At 37.0% G+C, this 12,634-nt stretch overlaps 1 protein-coding gene across 3 annotated transcripts in view; it reads left to right on the forward strand.

Annotated features, from left to right (window-relative positions):
* ntrk3a (neurotrophic tyrosine kinase, receptor, type 3a) overlaps nt 1-12,634 on the forward strand; it is a 338,706-nt gene that overhangs the window by 118,084 nt on the left and 207,988 nt on the right. For all 3 annotated transcript variants that reach the window (XM_067435678.1, XM_067435676.1, XM_067435677.1), the window contains exons 2-3: nt 79-153; nt 9,256-9,327. In XM_067435678.1, the coding sequence (XP_067291779.1) occupies nt 125-153; nt 9,256-9,327 (101 nt within the window). In that variant the 5' untranslated portion in view covers nt 79-124. The remainder of the gene's footprint in view (nt 1-78; nt 154-9,255; nt 9,328-12,634) is intronic.

The following is a 12,634-nucleotide window of genomic DNA, read 5'->3' on the forward strand; positions in this document are numbered from 1 at the left end:
ACTTTCCTTTCTTTGCAGGCTAATGGGAATTTGTTGAAGCCTATCTTCTAATTCTATACTCTGGATTTGTTTTTACAGACACATTGAGAACTGGTCGGGCTTGCAGACGCTAAGGGACGTTGACATGGCATTGTACACGGGGCTTCAGAGACTGTGAGTACCACATTGCTACCACATCTTTTTGATCAGACATCTGCAGGAATGTATTGCTAGCGGTGGCATTCTTACATACACAAGTTTCACAGTGGCATCCAAATGCTTTTTCTAGCCAGCCCCACATAAAAAGTGTCTCCCCAAGGCCTGCTTTAAAATGATCAAATAATGCTGCTGAAGTAGCCAGAAAATTTAATTACATCCCCCAACACCCTCCATCTGGTCAAGACTTGCTTTACCTCATTCAGTCTGCTGCGGTGATGCTCATATCTTTACTTGGCTCTTCATAAGTAGGGCTTCCTCCCTCACAAGAGCCCCTCAAACCTCCTTCTTCCTTGCTATTACAGCTCGACTGCTTAATGGAGGCCAGGAGCAATGATTAATAAGGTTCTCATTAGCGGTTAACTGTAACCCGCACTATTAAGGTGATGTGGCAGAACCTGGTCACAGACTGTCACAGGAGGGAATTTCTGAGCTAAGAAGATTAAAGGGTTTTTTTCCACAGTGAATGTTTTTTTCGCAATGTAAGCTGGTTTCTGCCACAAAATAATACTATTTAAGATAATTGCAACATTTCTTGTGAGATTATATCGTGCAGTTCTGACTTTATAACTCACAAGTGCAAGTTTTTAAGTCAGAATTGCGAGATATAAAGTCGAAATTGTGAGATACAAAGTCAGAACTGCAAGGTATAAAATCGGAATTGCTCGATATTAGGACTGTCCTCGACTAAGGATTTAGAAATTCGAATTAAAATTGTCGAATCTCTCTATGGTCGACCGATAGTCGAATCATCTATGTGTGTGTGAATGGGTTGGGAGGGGCACGACACTTGTCAGCAGAAGGGTAAAACAATTTTTATTTTCCTTTACACACAGCACACAGCAACAACTTTTAATAAAGCGACCAAAACCGCCTGCCAACTGACAGATGAACTGACAATGGCTTTCTTATTTAGGTTTAAATCAAAGGTAATGTGGTGCATAAACATTCATAAACCGTTTTCTCATAACATGTTAAAGCCGCGATCGAAATACAGAACATCACACAATATATAAAAGAACATTTTGATAAATAAACCTAAAAAAAATACCTGCCTAGAGAGGAAAAGAACACTTTGAGTGCGTTTACATGCACGTTCTTAAGCCGATTGTGCCTAAAGGGGGTGAAGGACGCTAAGCTCAGCGCCGCGCCTCAGGATCTCACACCGCCTCCTGACGCGCACATCATATACACGCAAGCTCAATTTTGAATTGACGGACAGAAGAGCTGCACGATGAGTGTATCTTGTAGCACAGGGTTAAATCAGTATGTACATTGACGATTTAAGGGAAATATAATATAAATGAAATATAAAACCTTGAAAAAGCGCTCTGTGGTGCGGCAGGATTTTAAACAACTTCCTGAGTGGCCGCGGACAGGCGCTGAATGCTGCCGCCGGTGTGTGTACAGTACACTCATTGAACGTGTTCGAATTTTAAAGGTGCGGTGCGAAGCTCAGCGCCCTTAAAGGGGTCGCACACCGGATGCTCCGTTCAGCGACGCGCCTTTAAAATATTGAGCACCCCCATATTGTCAAAATGGTATGATCCTCGTTTTATAACACCCGTGAAGATTCAACCGTGAGATCGGTGGTCGAATCAGGCTCCGCATATTGATGCATCGAATCTTCGACTGTTCAGGGTCACCCCTACTCGATATATATTTTTTATGGCTAATGCGAGTTAATAGCTCACAATTCTGACTTTATAACTCGCACTTATTAGTTTGTCATGCAATTCATACTTTCTCATAATTGCGCTTTAATATATCACCATTCTGACTATATAAACTATATGGAGTTAAAAAAAAGTCACAATTACCTTTTTCATTTTTTATTCTTTGGCAGAAACAAGCTTTCAGTGATCACTGTAGACTTTAAGAATGAGCATTTATGTAGGAGTTTACAACAGGATATGATTAATACATTAAATTAAATTAAATTAAATTAAATTAATTTATTATTAATACATAACAAATAAAACATGCAAAATGCAAGTGTAAGTACTGGGCTACGCCAAAAAAACATGCCGCTCTAACGTTTGATTTCTTCACATTGATGCAAGTAGTACAACTTTCATATTTCATATGCTCCATCGGAAACTAAAAAATTGTTAACATTTTTCAAACATTTAGCATACTATTTTAGAAAAAAGTTTTTTTACCCATCCATATTTACTGCAAATGAAATAATTAGTATTATTTTAGCTTTTGGTACAAATTAAGCTTATTACACCTTATTTGTGATATTTGTTTGACAGTTAAAGGGATAGTTCAGTTTAAAAGGAAAATTCTGTCATCCTTTACTCACCCTCAAGTTGTCTCAAACCTGTATGAATTTCTTTCTTCTGCTTAACACAAGGGAAGATATTTTGAAGAATGTCCGTAACCAAACAGTTAACTGGAGCCATTGACTTCCATAGTAGGAAAAAAAAATACTATGGAAGTCAATGGCTCCAGTTAACTGTTTGGTTACTGACATTCTTCAAAATATCTTCCCTTGTGTTGAGCTGAAGAAAGAAATTCATACAGGTTTGAGACAACTTGAGGGTGAGTAAAGGATGACAGAATTTTCCTTTTAAACTGAACTATCCCTTTAATGTTTTGCTATCCCCGCTTGTGTAAAGCAGGCAGTAAAAATATGTTTTTAATGTTTAGACCAGCAATTTTTTCAATACACAAGAAAATCGGACTCGGTTTAGAACAACATGAGGATGAGAATGAAAATTTACCGTTCACACCAAGAACGATGACTACATTAGAGTCCACAGCAATGCACAATAACGTTCTGTAAATGAACGTTAACTGTAAATGGCTGTTCTGTAAAAGTCGCTTTAAAGATTCTGACTGTTTTTATCGTCTGAAAAAATATTTCTGATAGTCGTTAACACTAGTCTTTTGTGTCGTTAACGTTAGTTGTGTTGTGGAAGTCTCTGTTCTTTAATAATTAAAATGATTATTAAAATGTAGTTATCATCCTTGGTGTGAATGGATCTTAATGGACATGTTTGTTACATTTTCTAGTGTTAATGCTTTACTGAAAACCCAAATAAGATGAAGTAATTAGTCACATCAAATTTTTAAGAAGTTACTGGCAGATTTGAATTCTATACTCATACATTTGAATTACTCTTAACTTTAAATATATGAGCAAGCCAATTCATATTAACATGAATATTTTCAACTTAATTATTTTAGTAGTGGAAACTTGGCTAGCTTTAGCTACTGCAGTAATTAATCGGTCCCGCTTTATATTAGGTGTCTTTACTATGTACTTACATGTAAAATAATAATTTGATGCAGTGCACTTATGTACATGTTTTCACATTGTACTTGTATTAGTATAATTACCTGCATGTAATTATATCTGTAAATAATTGATGTAAATTCAGCTATAATTACACTGTTGAGCCTTCTCTTCTCTTTCAACCTACCCTCAAACCTACCCATACCACCAAACCTGTCCCTAACCTTATCCGTATCCCATCTCAAGAGCAGCAAGGTTTTTGCAATACAACATAAACAAAATAAGTTAATTGTATTTTACTACATGGTAGTTAAAGACACCTAATATAATGTGGGACCAGTTAATCAAATGATGTAGAAGATTCAGCTGCAATTGTCAGAATTTTTGAGATTGTCAGATTTGAGAGTACATGTAAAAAGCTCCTATCCTCTAAACAGTTTGCTACACAAACTTCTTAGAATCAATCTAGAGACGTCCATTTGGGCCACCATTCGCGATTCAAAAATAGCAGTTGATAATCATCCATGTTAATCATCATGTTCATCACCAACCTCATGCAAAAAGAAATACTGTGATGCAATCGCTCCAGCAAAAGCCCCTAATAACAAGAGCTGAGAATGCTTCATGCAAATAAACATCTCACAAATACCAATGAAAAAAATGTATTCAATATACATAATTGATTCCAGCTGCCAGTGTAAATAACTCCAGAAGCAAGGATGCAGGCTCTTGATGATATTCTGCCCTTAATGATGTTACTTGAGGAGAGGAGACAGACTGGAAGAGGAGATTAGATGATGTTTTTTTTCTCTCTTTTACTTCCACATTTCCCCTTTTGACACTGCTGTGAGACGGCTAGACAATTAGCAGCCCGTTTAGCCCCTAGCTGCTGTCAGAACCATTTAAATGACAAACGTGAACTGGTCTTTTACTTTTTTGTCCATTTTTTTTTTTTTAGCTCACCACCTCTTAGACCTATGATTTGCTCAGATAAGATCTTTTTGCAAAATATTTTAGGCTAATCAAAGCAACTTAGTGCAGCATTTGTCATTAGCATAACCTAATTGTCCTTTGCCACAGGTGGTAGATGATTTTTTTTTTGTAGCCCAAGTAAAATTACATTTTCCCAAGATAACATCACATCCCTTGCACCCGTTTTACATATGTCATAACAAATATTTCCTCCAAGCTGGGAGTGTGCGTGGCTGCACACTTTTGATGTTGCTTGCACGCAGATGGAAAAAGCTAGAATTAGAGAAACTGAAGCTCTGTGAAATCTTGTATAGAAACGCATAGCGAGATTGTTTCGTTAAAAAGGACCGTAACCATAAATATTTCAAATTCACATATGCATATTCCGCCAATCATTACCAAATATGTGACCCGTCACGGAAACCAGGGACACAAGTCGGCAGCTCTACTATTGAGAAAAATGAGAAAGAAGCGTTTTTTTTTTTCAAAATAATGTGATTTTCGCTTTTTTGCAGAATCTTTTAGTTGAAATCACGAAGAAGCTCCGTGTTTGAGATGGCATTAATTGTATATTTAAAAGCGTATATTTTGAGGTTGAAATCGCCTTGTTTTGTCTGTGTGTATTTTCATACTGGCTTTTGGTATTGCCCCGCCCTCCAAGGGACGCGTGGCTAATTATTTATGCAGCGCTCTGTTTAATTTAATTTTTTTTAATTTATGTGGCTAATTATTTATGCAGCGCTCTGGCCGGCTGTAGAGATGATCTAAGCGACGATGAAAGCGGCTTAATAAGACTGGATAATACCCTAATCTACAACTGAGCGAAGATGAAGAAGAGGAAGAATGTATCAGACAGGCGTCAGACGAGTTGGACCGTAAAAAAACAGAGGCTATATCAATAGTAACATTTGACAGGGATAAAGACAGAGAAATGTGTCAACTCTGTAACCGTGGCTGTAGGGCTGCAACGATTCATCGAGTAACTCGAGTTAATCGAATCAAAAAAATCCTCGAGGCAAAATCATCTGCCTCGACGCTTCGCTTAGTCCATTTAACTACACACAGATATTGGAGAAAGACATTTTTTGTGTAAGGACTCGGAGTATGAGCGGATTGCGGTTATATCCGCGGTTCAGGTGCGTAAACATCCCAAACATTGCAGGTGGATGAGAGAAATCGTTAATATGTTGATTTTAATAAAGACGCGGAACTCTCATATCACGCTAAAACACAATGAATGCGTGTCGTTCTTTAACTTTCGTTTTCAGCTCATGTCGAGATCCAAAGACCGCAATGCGAGAGAGAGAGAGAGAGAGCGGGCGGGCATCAGCACTGGTAATATCATTTAATATCGCTGTTTTTAAATGAAGACAACTGTGTGTTGAGCTTCAGGATGCGACGCTGAACATTTAAGTTTAATTTGCGGCAGTTCACGCGTCAGCTGAGGAGATACGAACTCCAAACACATGAACTCGATGGAGTTTGCAGCTTTGCACATGGATCACCGTCATTGTGATGTGTGTGAAATCTTTAATGAGACTTTATATATCCTACTTGATAATATCTTCGAAATGCACCATTAGATGTTCTTAATATAGGCGCAACAAATATCAGAACAAGCTGTAACGCGCGCGCGTGTGTGTGTGTGTGTGTGTGTGTGATTAGCAGCGCTCGTGCTTTCAGAGCTCAGAGCTGCGTGCTTTCATTGATTTGTGTAATTTAAATATCACACTTTAATCATATTTATAGCTACTAACTTAAAGCAAGCTGTGTTACAATGATGAATGATTAGCTCAAAAGATCAGCATGTGTGATGTACTTTATCTGAATTAATCTCGCGTTTGATCACGTTCTAGCGGTTATTCCTCCGTGTGATGTATAGGTTGTCGACCCTGGTTTATGTAAATGTAATTTTGCCAAAATAATTTTTTTTGTTTTGTTTAGCAACCTACTTCAGTGTAGCTAATATGTGACGATAGCATTGCGCTTAACACGGAGGATTTGAAGTTGTGACGATCGGGTGCGGGTGATGGTTTGCTTCTAACAGCTGATTCGGTGACGATAGAGCTGATCCGCACATCTCTTATTCCAAGTTAACCTGTCCAATATGTTTTGCTCCAGTAAAGGAGTAAATAAGACAGTAAATGCTTATGTCATGCCTGAGCTGAAGCTGATACATGAAAGTTAAGTTGCACAACACAATGTTTAGTTATTTATATTATTTATAGAATATTTATAGAATATTAGAATATTTATATTATATAGAATTTATAGAATATTTATATTATTTATATTGGCATTATTGTTATTTATATTACTACTATTTAGGTTTATTGGTTGTAGGTTTAGTTTTAGATTGAACTATGTTTACCTTTTTAAAGTAATTTGAAATAGATTTTTATTTAATATAATATGGCAATTGTATGCATTAAAATTGTTTAGTTTCACAGTTATTAATGTATGCAATTTCAGCAATAAAACTTAATTTTTCTAAAAAGAAGACAAATTAGATGTTAATTTTAAGATACCCGTCTTATTGTCTCTTATTGCTCTTTAATAAAGAAAAAGTAATTATTATCCGATTAATCGATTAATCGATCGATTAAGTGGTAGATTAATCGATTACAAAAAGAATCGATAGCTGCAGCCCTACGTGGCTGTAGTGTAGGGGTAAGACGCATGTCATTAAGTTTTGACGCAACTCGATCAGAGGATCGAATCTGCCTTTTGCCACACTCTCTCTACTCCCTTTTCCCATCACAAATCAGATCAAAAAAGGGGTTTATTTTCAAAAAGATTTGAGAAAATATTAGAAAAGTGGAAATAAAGCATCTTACGTGTTTATTAATAAGTGTTTCTCGGTTAGAGTGTGTGGCAAAAGGCGGAATCGAACCAATGATCATTTTGTGTCAAAACTTAATGACATGCGCCTTACCTCTACACTACAGCCACGGTTACAAACTTTTAGCATCTTTATTATTAGTAGTATGCGGTCCGATTTTTCCCGTTGCGTCTGTCGTTACTAGCAACCATGCAGCTTTACAGGGGGTATGGCTTATCTAAATGAGATGTAAATGAACCCTATTGTCACTCCCAGCAGGTGAGAACAGGTGAGAACTGCAAAACTTTAGAGGCTGTTTTCTCTCGTTGAAACTTTTCTAAAGGCCTGCATTCAGATGGCCACAATTTCTCCAAATATTATCAGATTTCCATGTGTTATACATCGTTGGAAAGCTTGGAGACTACACTTTCAGAATCTGAATAACTCAAAATGCCCCAGAACCGACTTGTGTCCCTACTTTCCGTGACTGGTCACATATTCGGGTCTTTAGCGACCCAGATCTATATCTAACATGGATGGATCTCTACCTATCGTGATGATATAAAACTCTCCTGATATTAACAATTACAGAAGAATAAAATGAAGCATATTTTGTTACTTGTAAAGCTTGTAAGGGTTCAGCTTGAGCAGATGTTTTATACCATCATCACTGTCCTCGGCAAAGCTCCTTTCCAGTACATTCAACACCTGGATCTTTTTCACAATCTTAAACATAATCCAAAACTATCATCTTCAAAATCAATATTTTGATTTGATCAATATTCTTCACCCGATCTACCATCAAGTGACAGTAATATTTGATTGTGTTCAGCACTTGCACTGCAGTAAATCGCTGAGCCATTTCAAGTTTTGCTGATGATACTTCCTATTCTTTTGTTTTCTGCCTGCGCTAACTATGAGTGAAAAACGTCACTTCATCATTGTGTATCAGACATTGCCACCTTGTGGAATAAAGGTGAATTGCACTTATTCAGAAAAAATATACTTGGGCTGTTACACACCTTGGGTCATAAGTGACTCTATACAATTTTTACCAAAAATAAATAAAGGGGAGAACTGGCATTCTTTTATAATTGTATTGTTATATGGTTTATAATACATTTATAATTCTAAGATGGTTGATGTCTAACTTTAAAGAAATTAATGAAAAGGAGGGTAGTAAATGATGTCACGGGTCACTAAGGACCCGAGGTATGCGTTTACAGTTAAAGGCCATTTTGCATGCATTTAATATTAAAAGGTAAGTTCACCCAAAAATGAAAATTTTGTCATTAATTACACACCCATATGCTGTTCCAAACATGCAAGATCTTCGTCCATCTTCGGAACACAAATTAAGATAGTTTTGATGAAATCCGAGAGCTTTCTAACTCCACATAGGCAGCAACACAACGGCCACAAAGGACCAGAAAGGCAGTAAAGACATTGTTTAAATAACCCATGTGACTCCAGTGGTTCAACCTTAATACTATGAAGTGACAGGAATACTTTTTGTGTGCAAAAAAACAAACAAAAAGAATTACTTTATTCAACAGTTCTCTTTCGTGTCACTCTCCTACGGGATTTTCACGTAAGCATCACAACACATGCATGTGGTGCTCAGCCAATAGTGAGCCGCCTTTCTGCCGTAAAACCCGGAAGCACTGCACTGTATGAATAGCCCAACAACGTTAAAATCAGACAGGGAAGAGAAGACATTGTTGAATAAAGTCGTTATTTTTATTTAATTATGGGGGAGGGGGGTTGGGGGTTGCTGTGGGGTCAGAGAGCTCTCGGATTTCATCAAAAAGATCTTCATCTGTGTTCTGAAGATGAACGAAGGTCTTGTGTGTTTCGAACGACATGAGGGTGAGTAATTAATGACAGAAATTACATTTTTGGGTGAACTAACCCTTTAAGATTTAATGTTATCATTTAAAGTTTCAAATGAAAAAAATGCCCAGCAAGAAAAAAAAATGTTGGGAAACTACTAATACATGTTTGTTTGTCCTTTCCATTTCAGGACCATTGTGAACTGCAACTTACACGTGATTCAGCCACGAGCCTTCGCTCAGAACCCAAACCTGCACTACATGTGAGTCCTGTGTGCTAGGATGTTCTCGCACCCTCTGATTAAACACCTCATTTGAAAGTCATGAAGGTGACTTTCAGTTCCTCGAGACTCGTACTGATAGAGATTGTGAAGTTGGGTACACTCGTTCTTCTACACCAGGCAATAGATCTTCTTAAGTAGGCCATGTTTAGCAAATAGGGACAATGCGTTTTCCATCTTTGGATACTCTCACGGTATCACGACTGTTCTTTTCGAGAGATGCCTTGGACCTCCGTGCATAATTTATGATGATAAAGTTCTCCTCAGTGTGTTGCTGATCACCACCCGCAGCCATTTCTCAAAAGTGAGCTTTGCGTGCAGCCCAGAAGACATACGTTGGTTTTAATCTCTAAAGAGCAGCTTTGCAGTGCACTTGTTAACATATTGTCTTTGTCTATAGTCGTTTGATGGTTTAAAATTGCTTGACCGAAATGACTCCTTTCGGTAATTGGCTTAACAGTCTGTGCCATATAGCGGCTATGTGTGCCTCTTGAAATTCTCTGCGTTAGATTGGATGCTCACTTCCTCGTTCCGACAGTCAGCAAAGAGCCTCTGTTGTGTGTTCTGAATAAACAAAGTTTGTTTGAGCTAGAGCTGCCTGAGTTGTGGGGAAGAAGATGGTGGAGAATGCGGGCACTGAGAAAGAGAGGAAGATGATTTACTTAATGAAGGCTGAATTGGACGAGTGTGACAGGACTGTTATTTCCCAATTTCCTGCGGTGAGCGTTGGAAGGGACATGGAATCACAGAGTCACCTCCAACACAATTTGTGCTGTCCATCACGGCCTGCAAATGCACTTCTTATTTTCTCTCTGTCATAAACCGGGTCGTATGCGATTTTGTGTTGGTGAATGTCTTCTGTATAGAATGTTCATGTATTTGTCACTAGATGTGTCCGCTATAAGCACTTAAGTTGTGTGTGCAGTAGAATTTTTTGTGTCAAGCATCAAGTATAACCTGGACAGTAGCAGTCTGTTCCAGCTCAAACTATGTGTAGACTTAAAATTTGCACACGTTTGTACACCTTTTTGTCAATACCACCTCAGTGTCATTTCCCAAAAAACTGAATTGTGGTTTAAATGACACTTTAAACTTTTTTTGGAACAAAATAGCACACTCGTTTGTCTTCCTGAGGCTGCTTTCATAGCTAGCATGTTGTGCATCCTGAATAAACACATTTGAATATCATCACCTTCATGCATAACTTGACAAAATTACAGCTTGATTGGAAGTGACAGTTCTTGTTTTCTTCATACATCACAGCTCATATTTCAGGTTTTTCGGATTCTTTTGTCTTGTAGAGTAACTATTAGGGGCAAAATTGTTAGTTGTGGAAGAAATGAAGAGTGATGTACACTTGTTTTTGAAGAGATTTAGGTTTATTTTGAACTCAACCAGGGAATTGAAACCTGTTTAGTTTAACCTATTAAGTACTGATGATTGAACAATGGGTGACCAAGACAACACACATCGGTGTGGTTTTCCCATCACATTCAACACAATGTCTATGTGCGTGAGAGTCAGCAGGCATGCAGAAACTGTAACTACAGGACGGCAGTATCTCTTTTAGGGCCCTTTTTATTCTCCGTCCCGTGTGTGGTCTTGAAAGAGCTGACTTTTATGAGCTAAAAAATCCCAGAGATTTCCAGACATGCCTTTCACAACACACACAGGGTCAGGTCTCGGGAATAAAGCGGCAGTGTTCTGATCCGTTTCCCATTTCTGTTTTATGCCCCAAATATTTGCTGTCGATAATAATTCATACATCGCTGTACTCACAGGGAACTCAAGTAATAAGATATGCGTCATTGCTGATCTGGATCAACACACTCAAAAAAATCTGAATGTTTTGTTTACATCTTAACATGATGAAAAAGGCATTAGTATACTTTTGTGTAATTGCATAAGATTTTACTTATTTCAGAGAATATATATATATATATATATATATATATATATATATATATATATATATATAATATTTATTTATTTTTTATTTTTTATTTTTTTTATTTTTTATTTTTCTTACCCCACTGACAATTTATTTTCAGTTGTTAACTGAAAGGTTGTAGTGAAGCAAGTAATTACATTTTGATGAAATATTAAAAAACTTTAATATTTTAATTATTTTGGTGAGTCATGCACAATAAGACCTAAATAGGGCAAATTGTGTGTTGTTTTTTTTTTGGCAGCCTCTTGTTTTGGAGATTCACCAAGCTTTGTGACCCTTGCAGTAAGAGTTGTGGTGTCGAGGGGCCTGCTGGCTTGTGTTTATTCCATGTTTTCATGCCCCGGCCGCCAAAGGAAATTTGTTTTCAGCAGCTTTAGATAAAAGACACAGAAATCAATACGGGGGCCCATTGCTTTGGTCGACCTGCTTTTTGAAGTGGGGCATTTGCTTTCATGTGTTTACTGGCCATGTGTGGCGAAATGAAAGGTTGTCTTCTGCATTTCTACAATGAACATCTTTTGACGATGGAGAGATGACTCAATATCTAGGAATGGTTTTCCTAGGTATCTTGTAAAGGTTATTCCAGAGAGAGAGAGAGAGAGAGAGAGAGAGAGAGAGAGAGAGAGAGAGAGAGAGAGAGAGAGAGAGAGAGAGAGAGATATAAACTAGAGTATAGACTAGAGTATAAACTAGAGCTGCTCGATTATAGCAAAGCATAATCATGTTTATTTTTGATTAATATTGAAATCACAATTAACACGTTTATTGGTGGGCAATATTATCAAATAATTATTTCGCGATACGAGTCATTTTAAATACAGTATCAGTGAATTGTCACAATTATCGATCCTTCAGCAATTAAATTAATACTTGGTCAACTAATGTTAAAATTACATACTGTAAAACAAGTAAACATTCATAAATACAATAAGAACAAAGAAACTAATTACAAACAAAACGGTCAAATACATGCTACAGTAGTTTTTCAGGAAGATATACTAATAGATAAGTAATAGCCTACAACAAAAAATGTAATCATCAAATGTAAAATAAAACTACCTAGTCTTACTACACACATTAAATATAGATTAATCCTTATTAAAGCTAGGTGCACTATTCAGTCAAAATCAGTGAGTGAATTTCCTTTTGCATTTGTTGTTTGATTATCATTATTGTCAGACTGCAGCATGTATATTAATATATTATATCACTTTAAGAGCTAATGCACTGATCCAGTGTACTGTTACACATGCGTTTTCTTTTTCAACTATGTATGTTTATTTAAAGGTACAATATGTAATGTTTGCCGCTTGTCGTTTATTTAAAACCAAGGTGTAG

This window comes from Pseudorasbora parva, chromosome 25 (genome assembly GCF_024679245.1).
Source record: "Pseudorasbora parva isolate DD20220531a chromosome 25, ASM2467924v1, whole genome shotgun sequence".
NCBI classification, from domain to species: domain Eukaryota; kingdom Metazoa; phylum Chordata; class Actinopteri; order Cypriniformes; family Gobionidae; genus Pseudorasbora; species Pseudorasbora parva.